The sequence below is a fragment of the Megachile rotundata genome, chromosome 1 (assembly GCF_050947335.1).
Source record: "Megachile rotundata isolate GNS110a chromosome 1, iyMegRotu1, whole genome shotgun sequence".
Classification (NCBI taxonomy): Eukaryota; Metazoa; Arthropoda; class Insecta; order Hymenoptera; family Megachilidae; genus Megachile; species Megachile rotundata.
Window position 1 is genome coordinate 21,304,903 of NC_134983.1, and position 26,515 is coordinate 21,331,417.

Genomic DNA, 26,515 nt, shown 5'->3' on the forward strand with positions numbered 1-26,515 from the left:
AATTCTACACGTGTCCTCAATCAAAAGAGGCCTATGTCTAAAGAACGTAATATCACGAGGGCGTCGTTATAGCCGACAAAACGAAATTTACGAGATTTCAGTGAAAATAGCGGTGATATCCGATCCGAAGCAGCCCCTTTAGGGATCCATGGATCGTATCCAGAGTCAGGGAGTCGGTGTGGACACGCGATCACGAGGAGCCGTCGAGACGCCGACGCCTACGCCGACGCCGAAGGGGTACAACGACGCCGGCGCCTTCAGTGGAGGCCAGACACCGGGTTAGTCCGGTTCGAACGTGGTTGAACCTCGTTGTCTGTCCCCAGGCCCTGGAGAAACTGCATCGCCGCCGACCCATCATCCGTCATCGAACTCCATTCTCCGATCATCGTCAATAATCATTGTCTTTTTGCTACGATTAATCGTTCGAGATGTCACGGGTGAGTTCTCGCGCGAAAAATAATCACGATTACAATGGGACTCTGCTCGCTCTAAAGTATCATGCAGATTATAATGGCTATTTACAATTGTTTCTTCGTCTTTTTTTTGGTAGGTTGTTGCCGATGACACGCTCATTCATTCAACTTTCAACGGCTATCGTTTATTCGATGATTAAATGATACCGAAAATATCTGCTTGTTATTCACACACTGTGTAGTGGTTGTAGATATTTTATTTTGTTTTCGCGCGTTTTGTCGGGTGGGGTTAGAATTTTTCAAATAATGCTGGGGCAGTTAATTCATTATTCTGCAAATTTTTCAACTGTTATTAATGAAGTGATATTAGTATTAAATGGAAACACTGCTTTTATTGCTATTAGTATTCGATAGCACTTATTGTAATAGTAATTCTAAATTACTAGTTTTACAACAATTATTACACAGATTTCAAAACGTATTGCTTCGCGTTTTACAGAACGAAATTGATTTCGCAACCGCAATTAATCAGTCGAATCTTCGATCGTTCCAAGAGATCTCCAAGCTCAACAAACTTACCCTGGAGAAATTAGATAATTGGCACTACTAGTTAACTAGTTTCGTTAGGGCTAGGATTGATTGACTCCTTCCATTAACTTGCACCCGGTGCGAAATCAGCTTACCACGTAGAATCGAGTAAACGAACCCGACACCGGTACTCTCGTGTTTCCATCATTTCTCGGATAATGATCTCTCTCACCTATAGTTGCCTATCATTAAACTTACCTGCGATTACTGAATCAACCTGCACGCACCGATTACTCATCGAACAAAATTCTTCGCAGACATGCGTTCAATCTCTCTGATATTATTCAAGTACAACACGTGGCAATATAATGCGAGATATTCCAACGCATGATAACCCATCGCATGGCAATATAAAAGATGATTACATGGTACGTGGCAATATAACGCGAGGTAAATCAACGCGTGGCAATATAACGCGAGATAACTCAATAACACGTTATAATCTGACGTGTGGCAATATAACGCGAGGTAACTCAACGCGTGGCGATATAACGCGAGGTAAATCAACGCGTGGCAATATAACGCGAGATAACTCAACGCGTGGCGATATAACGCGAGATAAATCAACGCGTGGCAATATAACAAGTGGAAATCTGACGCGTTGTGATATAACGCGTGGCAATATAACACGTGGAAATCTCACGCATGGTGATATAATGCGTGGCAATATAACGCGTGGAAATCCCACGCGTGGTGATATAACGCGTGGCAATATAACGCGTGGTGATATAACGCGTGGAAATCCCACGCGTGGTGATATAACGCGTGGCAATATAACGCGTGAAAATCCCACGCGTGGCAATATAACGCGTGAAAATCCCACGCGTGGCAATATAACGCGTGAAAATCCCACGCGTGGCAATATAACGCGTGAAAATCCCACGCGTGGTGACATAACGCGTGGCAATATAACACGTGGAAATCCCACGCGTGGTGATATAACGCGTGGCAATATAACGCGTGGTGATATAACGCGTGGCAATATAACGCGTGAAAATCCCACGCGTGGCAATATAACGCGTGAAAATCCCACGCGTGGTGATATAACGCGTGGCAATATAACGCGTGGAAATCCCACGCGTGGTGATATAACGCGTGGCAATATAACACGTGAAAATCATACGCGTCGTGATATAACGCGTGGAGGTCCAATGCGTGGTGATATAACGCGAGATAACTCAACACGCGGCAATATAACGCACAGTAAATTAACGCGAGGCAATATAACGCGAAGTAACCTAACGCAAACTACCGTGTTTCAATTTATCACCCAGGAATCCACTTCGTGGCAACGTAATAAGACTTCACGTTATCTTGTATTTCAATTTTTCCCCGTGAGTTTCATTGATTTTCAGCCACGTGTAACTGATCGAAAGTAGTCGTGTTTCCGGTACACGTACAAACAAATGGTAATACGCGAGGGTTAGCAAGTGAATTGACCAACGGCCAGTTTCACATAAACATGACGCATATTTGAAGGGTGTAGCTGCGAGAAAATGGTCATTTTGCCGGACATCGTGGTTAGGGGTGTAATTCTGTTACGTGGTAGAAGAGCCCACTCGTGTTCACTTACCACGTGCCGACTGGCTGATCGACGACTGGCTCGTATTTCTTAGCCCTCGGTCTCACTAGGTCGGTTCCCTATCTATGGATAGCAATCCGATGTGCAAAGGGAAAATGGTTTCCTACTCGACAATTTTTTATGAATGTAGCGAATATAGATATGTAGAAACGAATTCATAATTTGGAAGTAGACAAATATTAAATTTTAGAATTTGGGAATATAAAAGTTGTCAAGTGTACCTATGTTTCCGTGTCATCGCTGAATAGTCGCAGAGTAATGGTAGCATCAGGACATAAGTTAGGCGTTTCCCGCGTCGCGTGCCATAAAAAAAGAGTATCTTAACCCAATGCATAGCTAATGTATATACGTTTCCTACACGCAATCAACACCGCATATGTCGCCCTCGTTAACGATCGATAGCGCTAAACCCTCTAAGTAGCCGCGTAACTTTTACATAACATATCAAATTTCTGTTTCAATATCATCTTTTCCTCCTTTCGAGCAAGCTATCTTTCCCTAAAGAAAAAAGCGAATTTATGTATGTATAAATACTTATCTAAAGGAAATTTACGTGGTACATGAGTGTACGTGCTAATTAATAAGGATTAATAAGGTGCTATTTTTTAATATACTTCAAAATTGCAGTTTGCATAGTCAAGGCATGAAGTATTGTGTGTTACTGCGCATGCGTAAACGACATTATGTAGCAGCGATATTTGCGCATGTGCATACAGGTTCCCGATAAAAAATAAATGTCAACAGTGCATCACTGGACTGACAATTCACAAATGTCCGTGAAGACACTGGCAATTACACATCACTGTTACAAATCAAAAGAAGTGCCAATATAACGTAATCGAAGTTATTAAGAAAAAAAGAAATGCGCACATCTTTGATCTTTGGAATGATGCAACGAGCAAATATGTATAATAGAAGATAATCGAAAGCGCCTCTCGATAGACGAATTCATGGATAGAATCTTGTATCTGACTGGACATTGACCGTTGTTTATTTCCGTGGATGATTTAATTATCTGTAATAGTGTGCTGATGTAATCGTGTTTTGTAACCACTTTATAGAACGTTAATAGATTCGAGACTATGAATTATTATATTCGGTGATATGTATATTGTTGGCAGATAACAAGTGTTTTGATTCACTTACGAGTATGGAAATGGGAATTTTATTTGAGGGTGATAAATCTCGAACACCATGGAAATCTTAGAAATGTGTTTACACGAGTAAAAAATATAGGATGATAAATTATTATGGTATACACATTGAATAATTAAATAAGGATGTTGATGGTAAACTGATTCTAAGTATATTCTAAAAGCAATGCCGATTACATTATTTTTCTTGTGCTATTAATTATAGTATTATAATACTTAGTAAAAAATGAAACTGTTATTTATTTCTTCACTTGTTATCAACAATTTTCGATTTTTAATCAACCAATTAAAAAAAATAAATTGCTTCGAATTTTCGACATCATAAAATTTTAAAAGAGGTACATATAAACATCCGCTATTTATCAAACATGAAGAGGAATTGAAGTCAACAATTTGTTGGTATAAACCTGTTTTAAAAATACACAGTTCAAATTGCGTAATTTATACTTATTTTAGTAAAAATGGACTGTGCTCACTTTTCAATAAATTAATTAAGAACAGACAGATAAATATACTATTTTATATGTATGATATAGATTAACATTCGAATGAAAAAAAGCTCGTGTAGATAACACATTTACGATCCAACGATAATTTTTGGTCGCTACACGTGTAACGCTGTACGTAATTCGGTAAATGGTAATTACCAAGGCCGAATAAATTCCAATTTGTATCAGAAACCGTTGTCATTTTATTTTAATATATTTCTTCCAAAGTTTCTTCACTTTCTTTTCCTTTACACTTAGCCATTTGCGAGATATTTACACTCGAAATAGTTCACAAACTATAATTTTAAGATAAACGCATTATTTATCGCACTGCACGTATATAACGTAACTGCGAACTGTCAAACCGACTCGAAAATCTGACGCGATATTTTCCCGATGTTATACGGAAAAATTCGATATAGTCGATGAATATACGAATGGTATTCAAATTCCTCGATAAATGCATCGAAAGGATGTAGCGTGAGAGAATTCGGGTCTCGTTGCTCGAGAATTCACGGTCACATAGTTTCGTAAAAGGGACGCCCGTCCTTGACCATGTTAGAACGAGCTTCGATTAAATGCTTCGAATACCGAATCGATTCACGGTTCAACGCGGTCGTTGAAACTTTCGCTATTTCCTACTAAGAGGGCATACACACTTACCTGCAACAAGAGCTCCTATTATATTACGAAGTTTTTTACAAGAAGTCTCTGCATCTAATACATCTGCCACATTTTCACCGTCACTTAGTATTTAATCAAATAAGCCAGTATGTCATTACCATGCTGGTTGCAAGGGGATGTAAATCTATACATATCAAACATTTCATGCAAAAAGTAAATTTGAATGACTTGTGTCTTGTGACAATCTACAGTATTATATTGTCAGCGCTTTTTATTCGTAATATAAAATGGACCCTAAATGACAGGTACCTTTTACCCATTTCCCTAAGGAAGCATATCGTGTTCAACACCATAATATGCCAGTGCATTTATTACCGGCGGGATAACGTGAGAATAATAACGACGCAGGAGATGAAGTCTCAATGACCCACGGAACCACTGTCTATAAAAACTCGTTTAGATAGCGATGTATGCGGTTCGATCCGGTTCGCTCGTTTCCCTCGTCGCGTCGCTTTGATACGGTTCAAATTCCACGATCGCTCACGATTACCGATTTGGCAATTTGTCGAGGTCGTAGGACGAGCTTCCATGAAACAAAAACCGCACGAAACAACGGGAACTTTAATTTTCTGGACTGGAGAATTTATTTAAAATAAGTTCGAATTCCGTGGTCACGAGGTTACCTGACATCGCGCAATTACGGGAGACCGAGTTTGAAACTCCGCATCGTTTCGACCGGAACGCGTGATCGAAAGCGAGCTATAAATCTTCGAACTTGAAGAACTTTCGAACGCGTTAATTGTTATTACCATTGACGCGGAAGATCGAATGCAATCCGGCGTGCTTTATCTTGTCGCGACTATTAGTCCAGCTGCGCGATTCTCAGGGGGGTGTCTTCTCATGATCGCACGTTCAGTCGCGTAATTTTACTTCCGATACATCGCGCACCATAACCTTACAATCATCCTAAAATCTTCGAATGTCGTTCGCGAGAATTAAAAAATCCCTAGATGCAATTTTTAAACTTAGCAAGTTTACTCGCACTGCATTACAAAAAAGGCTCGAATTATTATGGCGTAAAATGATCTAAAAGAAGAATTGTCAGATTATTAAACTTATTGATAATTTTATTAAGACGAAACATGAGTGGACGTATCTCGAGCTCACACGATATTAAATTGTGAGAATAAAAATAAAATAGTAGAATATTTTTCTTATTATAAGTATATTTAGAATAGTAAGATACCTTCAGGAAAGTATGAGGTTATTGGTCAGTTGAAACATAGTAACGATTCGAAAGTCGTGTTTAGGAAGTCGTAGAAAAGTTGGATCAACGTATTCAAGGGGTGATATCCTGGTGAGGAGGAGCAGCCAGTTTGGCTATACACATATCGATTGGTGCCATTCGGTGCCTGGCAGAGGGTTGTGCTTCTTCTACTTCCATTTGCGCAGATACCGGATACGACAAAAGCTTTGGCAAAAGAAGAAACTCGGGGAGCACGACCATGCTCGACTCGTCTCGTTCGCTAACTCGGCAATTCGTTTTCGTTGGCAATTAGAATGTCCAATAACAGTAACTGGTATCCGGTGATACCTTTTACAAATATTTCAGCGATTCGATCACGGCAGTGTATTGAATTACTTTGATACGAATTGTTGAAATATTTAAAATAAATAATTACCATCTTATCAACGGGTGCGGTCCCAATGAAGGCCCATAAATAATAGGTACATAATTTTGAAAGTAATTTTCTTGAAAAGTATGATAAAGACTTTGACAAGTATTTTTTAAACATAACAAATGTTTTAATAGAAATTTATCGAACAAAATTTTATCTACAATTTTTTATATTAAACAGTATATGTACTGGTATCTTAATTTAAGTAATACACTTCTAAGAAAAATTGAAAGTTACGTAGTAAGCGTGTTTGATTAATTCGTATTGATAATGGCACTTTTTTCAATTGCTTTTGTTTATTGCTTTCGTATAAAGATTAAGCTGACCTAATATGAACATTAACTGGATTGAAGTACGTGCTTTGGAACACGAGTCAGATGGTACAACAGTCATTTTTCATTGTCGTTGTTTTGTTTCTTGTTTCTTTTTCATTGTACATCATACTTTAGCGAGAATGATAATTACAACGAGAAAAATGATGTCAAAGATCGCACACGAAAATGTTACTTATGAATTTTTAAGATTTTGAATTTTTAGCCTTTAGAAAATAACATAAAATTACTGATAACTAGAGTATCTGATGTATTTAAAAAATGTGTTCTAGCCATTATCTAAGGGTTTCTCACAATTTTCGGCGAGAGGACAGATGGAAAGGCGGCGAGCACCGTTTCTCAGAGGCCCCAGTAAAACAAGAGAGGTATTTCGACGTATCAATTTTTGGAAACATTAGAATAAGTAAAATAAAGATTTACCTAATTCAAAGATGATGTAATTTCTTTTTTATACAAATATCGTTTGATTCAATTTCGCGCACCTTGCACCACAATGTAACCAACCTAACAAATCAAAAAATGTACAGAGATCATGCGTGACCTCTACACAAAATCCCAACAGCAACAGTAAACAATAAACAGAAACATAACCTAACTAATGAAAGTATTTTTTATGATCCAATAAATATTTACCGTTTCATCATAATGCGGCAGAATACTCATTGTATTAACAAACAACATTATAATAAATATTTTGCAGTATTTATACATAGCTGTATTTAATTTTCTACTTACTGCAATGCAGTGACAATAGCAATGTATTATAACGAATTTTTTAAGGTATCAAATCACACAAATTAATAATTTTGTGTTTGTAATATTTATTTATTTTGTTTATAAGAACGTTCATTGTTATTACTGTTACTACAGGGAGACAGAAACAGAAGTACTAGAATGGACCCTGCAGGTAGTGTAACAGGTGGTACAGAAGATCGCATAAGCGATGAAGATCTCTCACCAGACATATTGGTTAGACAAAATTATGAATTGCGTCATCGTTTGGAAGAAGAAACTGCAAACTATAAAAGACGTCTAGACACATATCGCCAAGCACAGCAACAGCAAGCTGCTCTTGTTTCCCGTTTACAAGCCAAAGTAAACTTCTATTTTTCTGGCCTTAAGTTTTCAAATATGTAATAATAATTTATATGTTTAGGTTTTACAGTATAAACAAAGATGTTCCGAACTCGAAAACCAAATGGCCGAATCTGTTACGTATGAAACTAACAAAGTTTCAAGTTCTGTACCACCGGCAAACTCTGCTTTAGATGCAGCTCAACAAACATTAAGAGAAATACGCGAAGAACAAATTCATGATCTAGATACTGCTTTGAAAAAACTTTCAGATGAACGTAAAAGGTGATGCTTCTCTAACATGGCAAAAGCCATTAAACATTTGAAATATTATGGTCACTGAAATATTGCCTTTGCAGGTGTGAAAAGTTATTACAATTAAATACAACTTTGAAAGATCAATTAGAAGAATCTCATCAAACAAATGAAGCACTTACAAATGATTTACAAAAACTGAGTAACGATTGGGATATCTTGAGGGAAGAATTGGCTGTCAAAGAAGAAGAATGGAGAGAAGAGGAACAGGCTTTCAATGAATACTATACTTCAGAACACAATAGACTGTTAAATCTTTGGCGTGATGTTGTTTCCGTGAAACGATTATTCGCGGAGATAAAATCTAATACAGAAAGGGATCTATTAAAAATGAAAAACAGTATTATTTCGACCTTTAACGATGTTTCGTCAGCTTGTAATAACACAGGATTTGCTATGAGAATGCATGCAGCTATGCAACCGGTGGTAAATGATATTCTTAATAAATTCTGTTGCTTTGTATATTATTCACTTCTTAATTACATCTTATGTTAGATATCTCAGCACGTTCAGCAAGCACAAGAGCAGGAAGTAAACGAATTGAGGACTGAATTAACGGCAGTTAAGCAACGATATGATGTAGCACAAAATGAGATTCGTTCGAAAGAAGAAAAGATTAATCAACTTGTTCGCGATGTTCATAATCTGGTAAATGTCTCGATATCAAAAATGTTGATTGATAGCTCTATATTAAATTGACAATAATTACATTTAATATTTAGGAAGAGAAATTTGGGGAGGCAGAAGCAGAAATGCATCGCAATGTACGTATACAAGACGACATTGAAATTTTACAGTCTGCATTGAAAGATATAGCGCATATTGTAATCCAAGATGCGGAAAGTCAGGATATCGAAAATACGCAACCGCCTCCTCATCTTCATTTATCCCCCACTGGACCGATCCCTCAAAAATCACCAAAAAGAGGTACAAGAAGCAACACCATTCCAGCTTTTGCTGAAAGTACTATCAGTGCTGTACAATCAGCTCTGCATAAATATCAGTTAACTATACACGAGCTTCAGGTGTGAAGAATTTATATTGTATGTTTTGGTAAATTATGAAAGCACAAATTCATCCAATCGTGTGCTTGTTACGTCTCCTAATACCATATTTAAATGAGTTATTATATCAGGTTAAATTGCAAACCAACAAAGAGCAATTGCTAACGAGTCGCAAACAGTGCGAGAACGCGGAAGAAAATGTTAAAACTTTAGAGAAAAAAGTAGAAGAATTGGTCACTGAGTTAGACGCAACTCGATCACAATGTTCACAGCTTGTTCAAGAGAAAGATATGTTACAGAAAAGTCTTGATATTGTAAGATTAGAGAAAAATGCACTCGATAAAAGTAGAGTGGAAATTAACAGTATGGTACGCTACTTTTTTTCCTTTTTTAGATAGATACATATTCATGCATGGTTTATCATTAACGATGACAGACAACGTTTATTTTTAGATGGAAAACTTGAACAGTGATTGTGAGAAACTGCAAAAAGCTAACAACAGGTTGCAAAAGCTTTGTGATAATTTAGAAGATGAAAAATTATATCTTCAAAACGAGGTCAATAGATTATCCAAGGATATAGAATTAAGGTACATTAAATAACAATTCTAATAACATGCACTTCAGTAATGGATTGATACAATGTGAATTATTAGGGAATTAAATCTCCGATCAGAAGAAGACAGATGTAGCAAGATGAGAGAAGAATTATTAACGTTACGGGAAGAATTAAATAAGGCGTATCTTGCAAAGGATATGCTCGAACAGCAAAAATTAGAAACTGATGGTTTAATTTCGCAGATTGAAAAAAATAAAGGTAAGTTGTATTTGTACAAATATCTTATTTAATACAAATTGATATTTTTCTTACTTAATAAACATTTAGGTGACTTGGAATTAGAATTGGAAAGAGTATTGTTAGAAAAGTCAGATATGCAAGAAGTTCTCATGAAGCTAGAAACTCTTTGCAGCAATCACGAGCAAGAAAAACAACGACTGGAAGAAGAACTAAAAAAGGTAATGATTTACAATTATTCTGAGTTTAATTACATGCTGTGTAAACCGTCGATGATACTTGGTTCTATTTAGGTAACGGAGGAAAAAAATAAATTTGCAAGTCAATGCACTGATCAACAAGGTGATTTAGGTTCTTTGAGAAAAGAATTACTTCAAGCAGAGCAAACTAGACTAGATTTAGAGTCCGAAAAAGTTGCGTCAAACGAGAAAGTGAAGTTTTTGGAAATTGAAAAAGAAAAGATTGAAATGGAATTGGCACAAGTCACGCGAGAACGTGGAGATTTGAGTAACCAATTATCGGTGTTAGCACGGAAGAAGGAAACATTGAACGAAGAGTTAATGAGACTTAGGCAAAGATTAGAACAAGCAAATGAAATGAATGGAAGAATTAATCGAAATTTGGAAGATCTTGTAAAAGATAATGAAGAGAAACAAGTTAATATTTTATTACAAATTTTATTTTAGTTGATATAAACATATTTATTTATATTAATTTGTTGTATTCACGCAGGTGCTTTTAGAAACAAACGAAAAAGAAGTTCAGAGATTACAGGAGCAACTTGCATCAATGCGTAGCGAAAAAGAAACTTTGGAAGGTGTGTTATTCGATACACAAAGTAATTTAGAAAATATGCACGCGAAAAAGACACAATTGGAGAAAGAACAGAAAGAATTGTTAGTGAAACAAGAAAATTTGAAAGGACAAGTAGAAAGACTAATGAAGGAATTAGACAACAGTGAAAAGAGAGCACAGGAAATAAAACAAACTTTAACGCAACAAAGTGGCGACCAAGAAGCTGAGTTCCATCAGATCATTTCCAACATGAAGAAACATAGCGAAGAGAATATTAAAAAATTGACGGAAGAAAAAGTATTATATTTATAAACATGATTGTCAGAAATGCTGTACAAAGATTTATTAATTGCATTTATTTATAGGAACAGATAAAAGTGAGTTTGGAAAAACGGCTTCAACAGTCGTTGTTACAACTTGGCGAAGAAAAAGATAATGAGATTAATCAGCTGCACCAGAAGATCGATGAACTCCAACAGCACATAGAAAATTTGTGTCAACAACACGAAGAAGTTCTTCTTAGAGCAGAGAATGATAAACAACAAGCTCTTCTGATAGGTAAAAAATATACATGCAAGAATTCCATCAATATTTTAATATGGATATTTTATAGCTCATCACGATCAGCAAGCATTGGTGGAGAAACTCGAAGGCGTATTGCGTGAAATGGAAGAAGAGAAAAGTAACGTGGAACGAGTTAAAAGAGAAGCTGCATCGCGTGCCGAACAAGAGCGTAACAATACAAATCAGTTACGCGACGAATTGAGTCGCCTCAAAACAAAATTAGACGAAGCTAAGTTGAAAGCCGACGAGGAAAAGATCAAACTTGAACTAAAAGTCGAAGAACTGTGGAAAGAAAGAGAATTGGCGCAAAGGGAATCCGAGGAGTTACAAGTCCAGTTACACATGACAGAAGATAGAGTTGATAGTTTGCAGAATCAGTTGCAAGAGACGATCAGAAAGCTTAAAGATGGTAGTTCCTATATTTATCTTTTGTAACAACATTTGTTCCTATGGTAATTACTATGTATTTATAGCTGAAAATCTTAATGAAACGTTGCGGAAAGAGTTAATGGATGTTAGAAGGCAGCTAACTGATTCCACGTACGAAAAAGAAAAGTACAATAGCAGTAACAAAGAATTGCGGGAACACGTGAAGCGTATTGAGAGTGAAAAGAGAGAACAGAGTAGAACGTTGGAGGAAGCGTATCAGAAGATTGCAGGTAAATGTATAATGGGTCCTTGTATTCTTCCAGTTCTATAAGTTGAACTTAGCAAAATTCACAATGAAATTTTATTTATATTTTACACAAAGCGTTGGAAGATACAAAAGTAAACATAGATGCCGAAAGGTCTCGTATACAAACGCAGTTTCGCGATGTGGAACGAGAAATGTTGCAACTTCAGAAACAGCTTCGTTTTACGCAAGATGAATTACAAAAGTCTCACGACAGTAACGCACAGGCACAGAATGATGAAAAGGAACTGCATGCTCGCTTAGCGAATGAGACTGAAGAAAGAGAACGTTTGCAACTCCAATTGCATCAAGTAAAGAAGCAGGTAAATATATGAAATTCAGATATTTTATTCAGTAAATTTTCAACTATAATCTTTGAGCAGTTAGTAGACGTGGATAATAGTTTGAAAGTAACGAGACAAGAATTGGGAAGATTGCGTTCGCGTTCAGATGAAGAGAGCGAAAGATGGAGAGCCAGAGAACAAGAGTTAATAGTTAGACTCGAAGACAGTCGATGTCGTGAAAGAAAACTTGAGGATCAGAAGCATAATCTGGAAGTTTGTCTGGCCGATGCTTCTCAACAGATTCAAGAACTCAAGGTAAGTAGATAAGAAATTAGCTGATGAAAATAGCAATGGAGATTTTAATTAAAAAAATTTTGCACTTAGGCACGCCTTGGAGGATCCGAAGGTCGGGTTCGAGCTTTAGATGCACAGTTGTCACAACTTGAAATGGCGAAGAAGGAAGTGGAGCAGAAATTGAGTAGTGTTGGCTCTACTTTACGTCGTATCGCGGGAATTCAAATGGATGGTAGCGTTAATATACCTTTTAAAGTAATGAGTCCTTCTAGAAGATGGAGTCCAGCAAGAGGTACGTAATGAATAAACTTGTAAATATTTTTAAGTTAATATATTTCTGTTACTATTTAGTGCAAGACCATATTGACTCTAGCAGAGATATGATACTTGATGTTGACCCTGAAATTATCAGGAAAGGTGTGAGGTCTCTCATGCAACAAGTAGCTCAAATTGAACGAGAAAGGGTAATCTTTTGTCTTTAGACAGCTTATTAATTTTACATGGTATATTTATATGGTAAATTTCAGGATGATTATAAAACAGAGTTATGCAATTTACAAAAGCAATTGACAGAGTGTCAAGAAGTTCAAAATAGATCAGATGCTCAAATAAATAATTTATTGACGAACTTACGGATATTACAAGATGAGAAGAACTCGTTGGAAGTAAAACTTTCTCAGAAACAGAGCGGTTACGACATGCAGGTATATTTTTCTTGCAATATTCTACTGATAATATTCGATTATTTTATGAGTATATTTTAGTTAAACGCTTTGCAACAAAAGGTGGAAGAGTGTGAACAATTGCGTGAGAAAGTAACGAATCTTGAATTGATGATCAACAGTGGTTCTGAAGAAAAAGCACAGTTCGAGGTAAATATATAATTGTTTTCCTAATTAAACACGGATAAAATAAGAAATCTTGCAGGAGAAGTTAGACAAACTGAAGCAAGCTTTGAATAGAGTGGAAAATGAAAAACGTAATCTGCAAGAAGAGCTGAGTAGAAGTGAGTCACGTGCCACCAAGTTAGAATTACAAAGAATGTCATTAGAAGGCGACCTTCAAAGATTACAAATGATGTACCAAGAAAAAGAAACAAATATTCATGTATGTATAACGCTTTACATTAAAAAAGAGTATTACCTTAAATATTTGTAATTTTATAGAAGTTACAAGAACGCAGTGATATTCAAAATCGGGCCATGGCGAGTTTAGAAGAACGTTGTGCTTCGTTGAAGTCCACAACGGAACAACTAAATCTTGCACTGGAAAAAGCATCTAATACAGAAAGCGAACTAAAAAATGAAATTAATTCTTTGCAACACCAAGTTATGGAATTAACAAGTTCCTTACAGACTTCTAATGAAAAGACCAAACAGGTATTAACAAAATTTGGAACAGTCATCGCATGCATTTGAGTATCATACATATTTTATTTTAGTTACAAAAACAACTTTCGAATGCTGAAAACGAACGCAGAATTCTATCAGAGCGAGCAGAATCTCTGCAACAGTCTTTAAGCGATCTGAAACATACGAATCAAACGTTAACGGATCAAATTAATCGTCTACAAAATGAATTGGCGAACAATGAAGTACAACGTTGTGCCTTAGAATCTCAATTGAGAATAGTTGCTTATCCGCAAGAAGAGAGTACGAATAGAGACGAAGAATTGTTAAGGCAGCTGCAGACAGCTCAGAGAGAGCGAAGTGAAATCAGAGGAAAAGCAGAAGCTCTCAATGAAAAGGTAACAATAATAATTATGATAATTATGAAGCTCAAACTATTTCTGTCCTTCATGTTTTAGGTGAAATTATTGGAAGCAGATAAGCGTAATCTAGAACGTCAGTTATCGTTATACAAATCAACTAGTCGTAGTAAAAGTTACGAGCGTCCTGAAAAAGCGCACGCAGAACTGTTAGGTACAAGCTTCGACATTGACCACTACGAACAAGAAAACAGAGAACTGAGATTAAAAGTGCGCAGATTAGAAACTCAACTTGCAGAAAAAGAAGCAGAACTTATCAGAGTGAAATCGAGTTACGTTCATACGCATTCAATATACGATTTTAGTCGGGACAGAATGGGAGAAATTGAAAGACTTAGAGCAGCTCAGTTGCAGGCAGAAAAATTGTTAGAGGCAAGGGAACAAAGTCATCGTCAGCAAGTTTTGCGTCTGGAAAATCAGGTACTTAATCTCTTATTGTTTTTAGTTTCTTTCTTAATCGTAAATATAACAAGTTAAAAATAATATTGTTGCATTAATGAATGTGTACACAGATACAGTTATTACGTGAACAACTTAATCAAGAAATAAAACGTCGGCAATTATACGTGTTGAGAAGTTCAAGAGCTGGTAGAGAAATGCAACAGTTACGGCAAGCTTTGGGTGATTCACTGAGAACAGTATCGCAAGATCCGTCATTGGACGCAGTATTGTTAGAACACGAGGCTAGAAAATTGGATTCCACTCTGACAAGTACCACCAGTTTACCACCATCTTTAGTTTTACCTCAGTCATCGTCTTATGATAGATCTTCCACGCCAGCACAGCTCAAATGAATTACGACGCTGTTTCAGACTGAATCGGATAAGAATACTGCCAATATGCGTTCGGATATTTACAAGAAGAATAATATATAATAATTCTTCCATATATGGGAACATGATTTGACATATCTCATACTGGTCACAAACGCATTTAAAATTATTACCATAGATCATTTAAAGATTAGGGGATTGAATCGTTTTGATAATAGTATTATACATTTTTTATACATTTTTAGAACCGATCAACAGCAAACTTATTTAGTACTTAAAAATTTAATAGGTATTTACTGAAATCATTCCGACGGTATCTCGTGAAGAAAAGCTCTTCCTATTTTATTTTCATTATGCTACTTCTTCGTGTATGACATCTGCAAAATTTTTAGAATGGAATGTTGCAGTATAGGTACTTAGACTCAATCCGTCCATTTTAGAATAATTTAAATTTTTTACTATAGATTTTACAATTAAGTTATTAATTAAGTATCATTTCCAAAATATGTGTTCTGATTATCAAGCGTATGCTTATGATCCGTATAATGGAAAGCACCTTGGCAAGAATAATGCTATCTCTAGTCTCGTCTTGAGACCATAGAGAATCACCAAACAAAAGCATTGTAGGGATATGCTTCTGTTTATTTGATAGATGAATCGCTGAAGTCTAGCATAGCATAGAATGTAGAGAATGGTATACTGTTATAACGAAGTACCAAAGATAACACACAGTTGGCAAACAGTGGATTGTGTCTATTCTTTATTACTAAGAATATAGACATCTAATCCGATGAAAATATATAGCTGGCTCGGTTGAGCAGTCCTGTTTGCGGATCATAGAAAAACTGAAGTGTCTTGAAATCATTATTTATTACATATCATATCAAAGTTCAAAGAAATAATTGTATTGTGTTTGCATGTTAGCGCTAAATCCTGAATTGTTAATGAAATTACATTATAATATGTAATGTTTTTTCTTAAATTTATGATTTAGAGACATGAGTTACTATTATTTAAATTGATTATCATTGCAAGTGAGATGATGAAATGAAAAATTAGTCTACTTGAACTGATAAACAAATTATATAAAAAAGAGCTTATATGATGCTAGTCATAAAAAATGTTATTATCTTTAATATTATATATATAATTATATAATGCGTTAATTGGTGTTCACTTTTGTAGAGATACATATACATATGTATGTAATAAAATATTGCAAATTTGAAATTTATGATTATTTAAATAACATACCTTATTTAAATTCAATCGGGAAGAACTTGGCGCTAAAAACAGGTGCGATGCAGCTGCCCCTGGTCACGAACTAAATTCGACTGATCTGAGCCTACATGCGCAGAATGAATATAAGATTACCCTTAGCCAATCACAAACCAGTATTAGTTTGGCGCGAAACACTTACTTAAATGTTATTGGTTCTCATTTCGCGCCAGTTTAAACGTCATGATATCTACTGACAGAACATTGGCTACTTTTCCTATCTTAAGTATATTAATTCATGCTTCGATAAACCAATCAAATTCATACAAATTCAAATTTAAACTCGAAAGAGACGCTTTTCAAATGGCAGTTACTCGTGTACTAACATGTCAGTGTCGCACGATATAAGCGAATCATGTAAATGTTATTAAGAAAGTGAATTAATATTGTATGTGTTATTTAACGATTAAGAGAAAATATTATTAAGTGAAAATGTCGGACAGTATAAAAGTTGCCATTAAAGTAAGACCCTTGATTAAACGCGAGAAAGACGAAAACCTACCGATACAATGGGCAGTTCAAGGAAATTCTATTGTTTCCACAGATTTAGAAATGAAAAAGCGTGGAGATGGAGGATTCTGTTTTGGTATCTACTAATTACTTATGCATTTTTGCTGTTAAATTCATGTAATTGATGTACTAGCTTCTAACTTATATTTTCAGATCATATTTTTGATATGAACACATCTAATTCACACATATTTGGTACTATTGTGAAACCGATTGTTAATGCTGCTGTAAATGGTTTTAATGGAACAGTATTTGCATATGGTCAAACAAGTTCTGGTAAAACATACACTATGATGGGTACCATGGAGGAGCCTGGCATTATACCACTTGCTATTGAACACATGTTTGATGCTATTGCTAATACTGCTGGTCGTGAATTTTTATTAAGGTTTTATATATTTCTACTCATACAAAATAATTTTATAATTTAATATTTTAATACCTAATAATTTTTGGACATCTAATGTTGCAGAGTATCATATTTAGAAATATATAATGAAAGAGTCAATGATCTTTTGAACAAGGGTGGCACTGATTTAAAACTGAAAGAAGATAGTAGTGGGCAGGTGATTGTAAAATGCAAAGAAGAAATTACAAATAGTCCTGAAAACGTGTTAGCTATAATGAAGAAGGGAGATAAAAACAGGAGAATAGGAGAGACTAACATGAACGAGCGTAGTAGTAGAAGTCATACCATATTCAGAATTGTAAGTTTACCTTAATTAACAGATATTTGAAATATAATGTTCTAACATAAATTTTGTGGTCAGACAATTGAAAGCAGAGAAGCTGCAGGAGATTCAGATGGTGCCATTCAAGTATCTCAATTAAATTTGGTAGATCTTGCTGGGTCTGAAAGAGCCCGGCAAACAGGAGCAACTGGCGAGAGATTCAAAGAGGGGAGACACATTAACTTGTCTCTTTCTACATTAGGATTAGTAATTATGCAATTAAGTGAATCACAAGATGGTCAAAAACACGTTAATTTCCGTGACAGTAAACTAACAAGGTTACTGCAGAATTCATTAGGTGGTAATGCTATGACTGCAATAATATGTGCTGTAACTCCTGCTGCTTTGGAAGAAACTCAGTGTACTTTATCGTTAGTACTATTTTATCTACCGGAATAGTTTCTATATAATTCCACTATGTAACTATTTTTATAAAAATTTATTTTTTAATGTTTAGTTTTGCATCTCGCGCCAAAAGTGTGAAGAACAAGCCACAAGTTAATGAAGTTATGTCTGATGCAGCGCTCTTGAAACGATATGCAAAACAATTAGTTAAACTCCAAGAAGAATTACAGGTTCATGACTTAAATTTTGACGACTAATAATATTGATATTTCTGGGAACGCAAATTTATAATTAAATTTATTATTTCAGAGAATAAAACATGAAAATCGGTCCGCGGAAATGGAAGAAATGGAGTCTAAACTGCAAGAAAAAGATCGTATTAATCAGTTACTGGAAGAGCGCATAGAACTATTAAAAACCCGCATTGTTTCCGGAGATATAACGAATCAAGAAGAATCATTCAAATGCAAATCTAAAAGAAGACAGACATGGGGTGGTCCTGGAATGTTTAACCAACACTTAACTGTTTTTCAGCCTAAAACTAGTTTACCGACTATAAAAGAAGTATCGTTTGAAAAGTCGGATAGGAAAAGTATCATTCAATCAATGGACTTTATGCATCAAAGTAATTGTCAAATTTTTAAATTACGTACAGTTCGTGATTTTTATAACATGTTTTGATTTGTTTCCCGTAGCATTTCAAACAGAATTTGCTGACTTCGAATTAGAATTATTTGAAAGCGAACGAGATCGCGAGAACAGCGACAGTGATGACGAGCCGTATATCACAAAACGTAACCATCGTGTTACATTTAAGGACGACGTATATACCATTAAATCTAGGAACAACAGCTTCGAAACATCACCGGAAAAGTATGAGACAGCAACTCAAACAACAAGGTAAAAATTGGAAATAACAAAGAGTTATTTATTCGTATCATTTGTATTTATATTTAAAAATTTATAGTTATCAGTTCTCTCCGTCCACTCCAAAACATGTTTTACGCCAACGCATCACTGATTTGACGAAAGAGTTCACAGAACTCCGTGAGTTTACTACTTTAGAGAAACAAGTACTATGTCAAGAAAATCATTGTTTCGCACGAGTAAGTATAAAGGTCCTTATAAAATTTTATAAACTAAAGTCCGCTCTGGGAATCTCTGAAATGTATGATTAATGAATTGATTCTCTGATATAATTTTCATCTTCATTTTTTAAGGAAGAGGCACAAATTCTTCTAGGGATGAAAAATCAATTGGAATGTGGTATTGGTTTAAACGAAGTTGAAGAAATAAATGCGGCCATAGCAGGCTATGACATGGGACTTATTTCGGAGGTAAAAAAACGACTAACCGATCTTAATCTTACGGAAGAAAAGGATGTAAATCGCATAATTATTGAACTGTGCATAAAATTAAACGAAATCGAGAAACAAAATTCCTTGGAAAAAGATGAGCGTCGTAAAGTAATGGGACAGTATTCAAAATTGGAAAAGCAGATTGAAAATGTGACTGCTGAAAGAAACGAATTTGAATTTATCAGTCGCGAACTGCGTGCAGAACTAAAGAAGAAAACAGTGGAATTAGAGTTAAAGAACATGTCGGAGGAAAATATGAAACAGCCAGAGTTGAACAAAATTTCAGAACTGGAGAAACAGATTGAGAGTATCACTTCTGAGAAAAACCAATTCGAACGTAGTAACGTGGAGTTGCGTGCCGAATTATCGAAGAAGACTACAGAATTGCAAAAGCAGATTGAAATTATTAATTCCGAAAGAAATGAATTCGAACATATACGTCGTGAATTGTGTAAGGAACTGAATAAAAAATCTTCAGAACTGGAAAGACTGAAGAATGGTTCATACGTTGAAGATGTACAGACAGTGGAAGCAGGGAAAGAGATTGAAAGTATGAAGTCTGAGGAACAGAAATCTGAGCAAACTAATGGAGAATTAGAATCTGCAATAAATTCAGAATGCGTTAAAATTGAAACTGTAATGTCTGAGGAAAACAATGTTGAATGTATTAATCATGAACTTGATGCAAAAGCAACGCCTCAACAAACTGAAAGTCAAAAAACAGTGGAACTGGAAGAAATAATTGAAAGTTTAACAGTAAAGAACACAGAACTTGAGAGTACCATTAGTGAGCTACATGTTGCGTTAAATCAAAAAACTTCCGAACTTGAAAATAACAAAGCATTACAAGAAACAGAACACCAGGAAGCAATAGAAAAGATCTCTAAACTGGAAGAACAGATTGAAAGCATGACATCAAAAAATAATGAACTGGAACGTATCACTGCTGAACTACGTACTGAATTGAATGCGAAGATGTTAGATGAAGTGGAGAATCAGAAGAATCTGGAAAAAATTTCTGAATTAGAGTCACAGGTTGCTAACATAACAACAGAGAAGAATGAAACGGAACGTATGCTTAGTGAACTACGTATTAAATTGAATCAGAAAACTTCCGAACTTGAAGCTAATAAAGTATTACAAGAGACTGAAAATCAAGAAACTACAGCAAAGATCTCTAAACTGGAAGAACAGATTGAGAACATGACATTAAAAAATAATGAACTAGAACGTACCATTGCAGAATTACATGCTGAATTGAATAAGAGTACTTCTGAATTGAATGAGGAAGTTTCTGAACTGAAGGCAAAATTGTTAGAAGAGAATCAGGAGAAAGTGAAACAAATTTCTGAATTTGAATCACAAATTACTAATTTGATAACAGAGAAGAATGAGTTGGATCAAATGATTAGTGAATTACGTACTGAAGTGGATCAGAAAACTTCTGAACTTGAAGCCAACAAAAAATTACAGGAAACTGAAAATAGTGGAACAATGGAAAAAATATCTGAACTAAACAGACAAATTGAAAACATGACGTCGGTAAATAATGAATTGGAACATGTTACTACTGAATTACGTGCCACGTTGAGCGAGAAGACTTCTGAATTGAATGCAAGAATAACATCAGAAGAAATGAAAAATCGTGAAGCCCTGGAGAAGATATCTGAACTTGAGAAACAAATCGCTGATGCAATGTCTGAGAAGAAGGAACTTGAATGTGTAAACGATGAACTGCATGTCAAATTAAATCAGAAGATTTCTAAGCTTAAGAGAAACACGACATTGAACCTATGTGAAAATGAGGAGTTAATGGGAATGATTTCTGAATTAGAGAAAGAAATCAATGATATAACGTTTGAGAAATCTGAATTCGAAAGTATCTATATTGAATTGCAGGAAGAATTAGCTCAGAAAACTTCTGAATTAGAATTGAAGATTATGTCGGAAGAAAAGGCAACGGAAATGATTTCTGAATTAAATAAGCAAATTGAACGTGTAACGCTTGAAAGAAATGAATTAGATCGGCGTAATAATGAATTAAATGTCCAGTTGAATGAAAAGATTTCTGAATTGCAGGCAAAAATTATGTCAGAGCAAACTGCAATGCAGAAAATTGTTGACTTGGAGAAACAGATTGAAACTATTACTTCAGAAAAGGGTGAATCTGATCATGCTAGACGTCAAGATATTTTAGAATCAAGGAGTGAATATGATTACATAGGCGAGAATAAAAATTTGAAAAATTGCGTACAAAATTTGGAAGATAGTCTACTGAATATGAAAGCAGAAAATCAAGACTTGAGAGACCAGTTAGAAAATCAGTCCATGTTGTCTTATTCTAGAGTCAATGAAAGCACTGGAGACATTTCAAATTTGCTTGTAAACATGGAAGCAGAGAAAAACGAACTAGAAGAAACTCTTCTATTAAAAAGTCAGGAGCTAGAGGACATAAAAAATGACGTCCGAGAGCTTAAAACGGACATAAAAAAATTGCAAGATACTATTTATTTGTTAACAACCGAAAATATGGAGATAGCTACTAAGTTAACTACTGAACAAGAAAACGCAAAGCAGACAGAACTTAATCTTCAGAAGACAATCGACGAACTTTATGCACGAATTGCTGACATTACAAACGAGAAAATTAATTTAGAAAATGATTTAGCGACTGTGAAAGATCAGTTGGAATCTCTACGTTTTAAAATGTCAGAAATACCTAATGAAGAAAATTTATTTGCAACGTATCAGAGTAAAATTGATAAGCTAACAGCGGAAAACATTGAATTATCAACAATTGTCGCGGAGAGAAATAAGGAATTCCAGAATATTAAAGAAAGTAAATCGTTGTTGTATGATCACGAATGTACTTATAAAGAAAAATTGGCTATTCTTACGGAAAAGAATAAATGTTTAACAGCGGAAAATGATGAGCTTTCAACTGATTTAATTGATAAAATAGAAGAGAATGATATGCTGAAGGAACAGTGTAATATATTAAAAAATAAAACAGAAGAATTGTTGGCAAAAAATGCGAACTTAGATGAAAATGGTATAGAACATTTGAAGGTAGAGAATAATAATTTGAAAGGAGAAATTGCAGAACTGAAGACTAAGGTAACTATACTGTCTGATGAAAATGCAAAGTTTTCAAATAATTTATTGAAAACTATGGAAGAACTTGAAATTTCTCGCCATGAAAAATCATATGATAATACCTTACACTTGTCAACAATATTTAAAAACACAACAGAGGTTAGTGATGAAAGCGAGGCTCGACAGGAAGAAAATTATGAAACATTGAAAAACAAAGTTACAACACTACAAAACGAAATTGATCAGTTAACATGTTTGAACAGAAAACTTAGTGACTTGAAATTAACTTCCTGCAGCCAGTGCTCTCATTTGAGGAGTCTGAATGAAAGCCGCAGATCTCTTAAATTGGAATCAAAAATTTTGAACCAGAAACTCAAAGATTTACAAAGAAAGTTTGATCTGAAGTGTCAGAATGCTGAAATTCTTAAACAGAAAGTTAATGAAGACTTGAACCTAAGTGACAATAATGATTCCTTAAATGTTAGTTTTGTAAACGAGGCGGACATCACCTTTGTTGAAGAAAAGATTCAGAATTTAAATGATGAAGTGCAAACTTTAAAGGTTGATTATGACAAGTTATCAATTCTGTATGAAGATAAATGTAACGAATTGAAGAAACTTCAGAGTGGTGTTATTGTAAATGTGAACCATACTAATGACAATGCAACACTGAAGAAAGATTTGAACAGGAATGAAAATAGAGTATGTCAAATTCAGAGTTACGTTGATCAATTAAAGAATGAAGTGGATGAAATGAAGAAAAACAGCATGAATTTTAGTACCACGTTTAATGAATTTAAAGCAGAGAAAGGAAATCTATTACATGAAATTGAAACATTAAGACAACTGAATGAAGAACTGCAACAAAAGGTAAGGAACAATGAAAGTACAGCAATAAATAAGATACAAATTCTTGAAAACGATTTGAATAACATGAGTAAAGAAATTGAGCAATTTTCTGCGCGAGAAAAAGAATTTGAAAGTCAAAGGCTGATGTTGGAAGTAGAATTGGAAAACTTAAGAACTGAAGAAGAAAACAAATGTACACTGATTGCTCGATTAAGTAAATGTATTTCTAAATTAAACAGTGGATTACATTTAATAAAAAATGAGAAAGATGATACAGTTGATTCAAATATAATTAAAGATAAAGAAAAAGAATTAGAACTTCTAAAGAAACAATGTGAAGACTTGCAAAAAGAAAAGATGCAATATAAGGAACAGGAACAGTATAATATGTCAAAAATGAAGGAGTTAGAAGCATACATAAATAATTTACAAACAACCATAATGAATAAAGAATCCTTGTTTACAGAGCTTCAACAGAAATCATTTTATCTTGAACAGCTTCTGCAAGAAAATGAACAGGAGAAACATATTCTTATGCAGAAATTACAAGGAGCTGAAAGTGAGGTGCTTAATTTCAAGAATAATCTAGAATCGTCTTATAAAAATGAATTTAATTTAATATCACTACAATATCAACAACGTCTGCAAGAATCTGAAAACAATTTACAACAATTAAATGATACATTAAACAAATATGTTGGCGAAAATTTAAAGTTAACAGAAGAACTCAGTGGTTTACAAAATATTAAACACAAGTTTAATGAATTGATGAATGAAAGAGAGCAAATACTTAATGCCAAAAATATGCTGAACAGTGAGAATGAAAAACTGAAAGAAGAATTAAATGATATTAAAGCATGTATGGTTAAAGAATTGAAATCCCTTAAATGTAATATAAATTTGGCAGATATTTCAGATAAATCCATAAACAAAATCTTTACAGTTTTATTGCAGACGTTTATATCGAAAGAGGCCGAGGTGATTAAAAGTATACGTGAAACGTGCGAAAAGGACAAGCGAAAATTGGAGGAAGAGAAGCAGCAGTGCAAAGATATAGAGAAACGTACTACGATATGGGCTAAAGAATTGGAAGCAGAAGTCGAGAAGCTTCAGTCTGAGATCATGGAAAGAGAGCATGCCCATAAAGAGTACCAGAATAAAATTTCTCAGTTGGAACACCTTTTGAAAGAGAGCACTAATGAAAATCAGATGCTCAAAGAAAAGATAGAGGAGTTAGAAATCGATTTCAGCAATCTTCAAACTGAATTGGACAAGCAATGCAAAATTGATACCCAGCAAGAAGAGGTGAGAGTTATTTTACAGAAACGGGAGCAAGAAGCACAGAAGACACTTAAATACAAGGAAATGGAGTTGCAATCAAAGCTCAAAGCCGAAAAGGATATGTACGAGAAAAGAATAAATGAACTGGTTTATAGTATTGAATCTTACAAAACAAAGAACTTAGAATTAACTAGCAATATTGAGGGACTGGAGGCCAACGAAAAGCAGCTGAAGAATATTATAGAAATAAAATCAAATGAAGTAAAAAGAAGTAATCAAAATATAGAGCAAATGAATATGGAACTTGAACAATTTTCAGTGGCTTATAATAAACTGAATCAGGAGATGGATGAAAAGAATTCTCACATTGAAGAAATTACTGCAATCTTGAAGAGCAAGTGTGATACTCTTTCAGAATACAAAACCAAACTTGAAACGATTATACCAGAATATGAAATGTTGAAGGAACATGTGAAGGACCAAGCATCAGTTATACAGCGGCATAAAGAAGAAATAGAGACAATAAGGAAGGAGAGAGAAGAAGAACTAGTAATTATCAAAGATAAATTGAATTCTGAAGAAATAAAGAGTGCCGGGTTAAGCAAACAACTAAATGAATTGAACAATAAAAATATTTCTTTGATAGAAGAACTGAATGACTTGAAAGAAAAGTATGAAGATCTAAAGGAAGCAAATATAAAATTAGAAAAGAAGATTCGAAATAGTACCAGCAAGATTAAAGCAGAGGCTGAAATAGAAGAGTTCAAAGAATTAAACAGAAGATTGCAAAATAATTTGGAAGGCGCGAGCAATCGTGTGGTGGAACTTCAGGAAGCGAAGAGTCAGACTTTGAAAGAACTAGTTGATCTGAAAGGTAAATATGAACTTACGCTACAGGAGAACGCTGAAATGAAGACAACATTATCGTTGTACAAATCGAAATTCTCTACTTCGAGTTCGATGATAGACGAAACCAAGTACGACGCACTTTTGTTGGAAAAAAATAAAATTGCGTTAGAATTAGAAGGTAACAAATTGATGTTAAATAGGAAGAACGAAGAACTTAAGCAATCTGCGAGTAGAATACAGCAATTAACGGACGAAAATAAGGAACTAGATACGGAGTTGGATGAGTATGCAGCGACGATCCGAGAACGAGATGCCGAAATTTCAAAACTAGAAATTAAATTGTACGAGGTCGAACAGAAACTGGAAAGTATTACCGGGGAAAAGAAGCAACTTGAAGATCAAGTACAAGCACTTAAAAAGTTACAATCCAATTTGGAAGGTGCATCGCACTACACTGCAGAGTTTGAGAAGGAAAGAAATAAATTAATAAAAGAATTGGAAGCACAGAAATTACTGTTAAATCAAAAGGACAATGAGCTTAAGGTATATGTCCATAATGTTCAACAGTTAACAATAAAAAACAAAGAACTTTGTAATGAACTGAATAAATACAGTAATTTATCTTTACGTACATCAGACGACAGTATAGTTAATACTTTAAAAGAAAAGCTAGAAATGTTTAAGGTAGAAAACAGAAAGCTTAAAAATGAAATTGAAGAACTTGAAATAAAATTAAAGGCGAGTTCGTATGATAGAGGAGTCACGCTAAGAAAAGAGAATACTAAACAGTTACAAGTTTCACAGAATAAAAGTGTTGGTGAACAGGAGGAGGATAAGTATCAACAGCTAAAAGATAAGATTCGTGAGCTAGAACTCGAGATAGTGTTGAAGAATGGGAAGATCGCAACATTAGAAATTCAAATCCAAAGTGAAAACTTCCCGCATCAAAGGAAGTGTAAAGAACTGCAAGAATTGGTACTTGCATTTCGCAATAAGGTATGTATAACAAATTATAGGA

The 26,515-nt window shown here is 34.7% G+C and overlaps 2 protein-coding genes across 2 annotated transcripts in view; both read left to right on the top strand.

The window, feature by feature from the left end:
- Positions 1-26,515, top strand: part of LOC100878566 (ciliary rootlet coiled-coil, rootletin) — a 27,168-nt gene continuing 653 nt past the window's right edge. The window contains exons 1-28 of the mRNA XM_076529131.1: positions 1-437; positions 7,133-7,225; positions 7,731-7,955; positions 8,017-8,219; positions 8,294-8,675; positions 8,745-8,897; positions 8,972-9,274; positions 9,385-9,621; positions 9,707-9,843; positions 9,910-10,070; positions 10,140-10,270; positions 10,343-10,705; positions 10,782-11,141; positions 11,210-11,402; positions 11,458-11,817; positions 11,882-12,067; positions 12,160-12,404; positions 12,465-12,680; positions 12,750-12,951; positions 13,011-13,123; positions 13,187-13,363; positions 13,424-13,531; positions 13,587-13,766; positions 13,826-14,038; positions 14,101-14,406; positions 14,467-14,703; positions 19,097-19,111; positions 20,710-26,493. Coding sequence (XP_076385246.1) covers positions 429-437; positions 7,133-7,225; positions 7,731-7,955; positions 8,017-8,219; positions 8,294-8,675; positions 8,745-8,897; positions 8,972-9,274; positions 9,385-9,621; positions 9,707-9,843; positions 9,910-10,070; positions 10,140-10,270; positions 10,343-10,705; positions 10,782-11,141; positions 11,210-11,402; positions 11,458-11,817; positions 11,882-12,067; positions 12,160-12,404; positions 12,465-12,680; positions 12,750-12,951; positions 13,011-13,123; positions 13,187-13,363; positions 13,424-13,531; positions 13,587-13,766; positions 13,826-14,038; positions 14,101-14,406; positions 14,467-14,703; positions 19,097-19,111; positions 20,710-26,493 — 11,292 coding nt within the window. The 5' untranslated portion in view covers positions 1-428. The remainder of the gene's footprint in view (positions 438-7,132; positions 7,226-7,730; positions 7,956-8,016; positions 8,220-8,293; positions 8,676-8,744; positions 8,898-8,971; positions 9,275-9,384; positions 9,622-9,706; positions 9,844-9,909; positions 10,071-10,139; positions 10,271-10,342; positions 10,706-10,781; positions 11,142-11,209; positions 11,403-11,457; positions 11,818-11,881; positions 12,068-12,159; positions 12,405-12,464; positions 12,681-12,749; positions 12,952-13,010; positions 13,124-13,186; positions 13,364-13,423; positions 13,532-13,586; positions 13,767-13,825; positions 14,039-14,100; positions 14,407-14,466; positions 14,704-19,096; positions 19,112-20,709; positions 26,494-26,515) is intronic.
- On the top strand, positions 16,746-19,445 carry LOC143264002 (uncharacterized). Its single transcript, XM_076529084.1, has 9 exons — positions 16,746-17,064; positions 17,142-17,376; positions 17,461-17,695; positions 17,759-18,090; positions 18,177-18,294; positions 18,374-18,689; positions 18,760-18,964; positions 19,032-19,170; positions 19,307-19,445. Exons 1-9 carry the CDS (start codon positions 16,911-16,913, stop codon positions 19,310-19,312), a joined length of 1,740 nt encoding a protein of 579 aa, XP_076385199.1. The 5' UTR covers positions 16,746-16,910; the 3' UTR covers positions 19,313-19,445.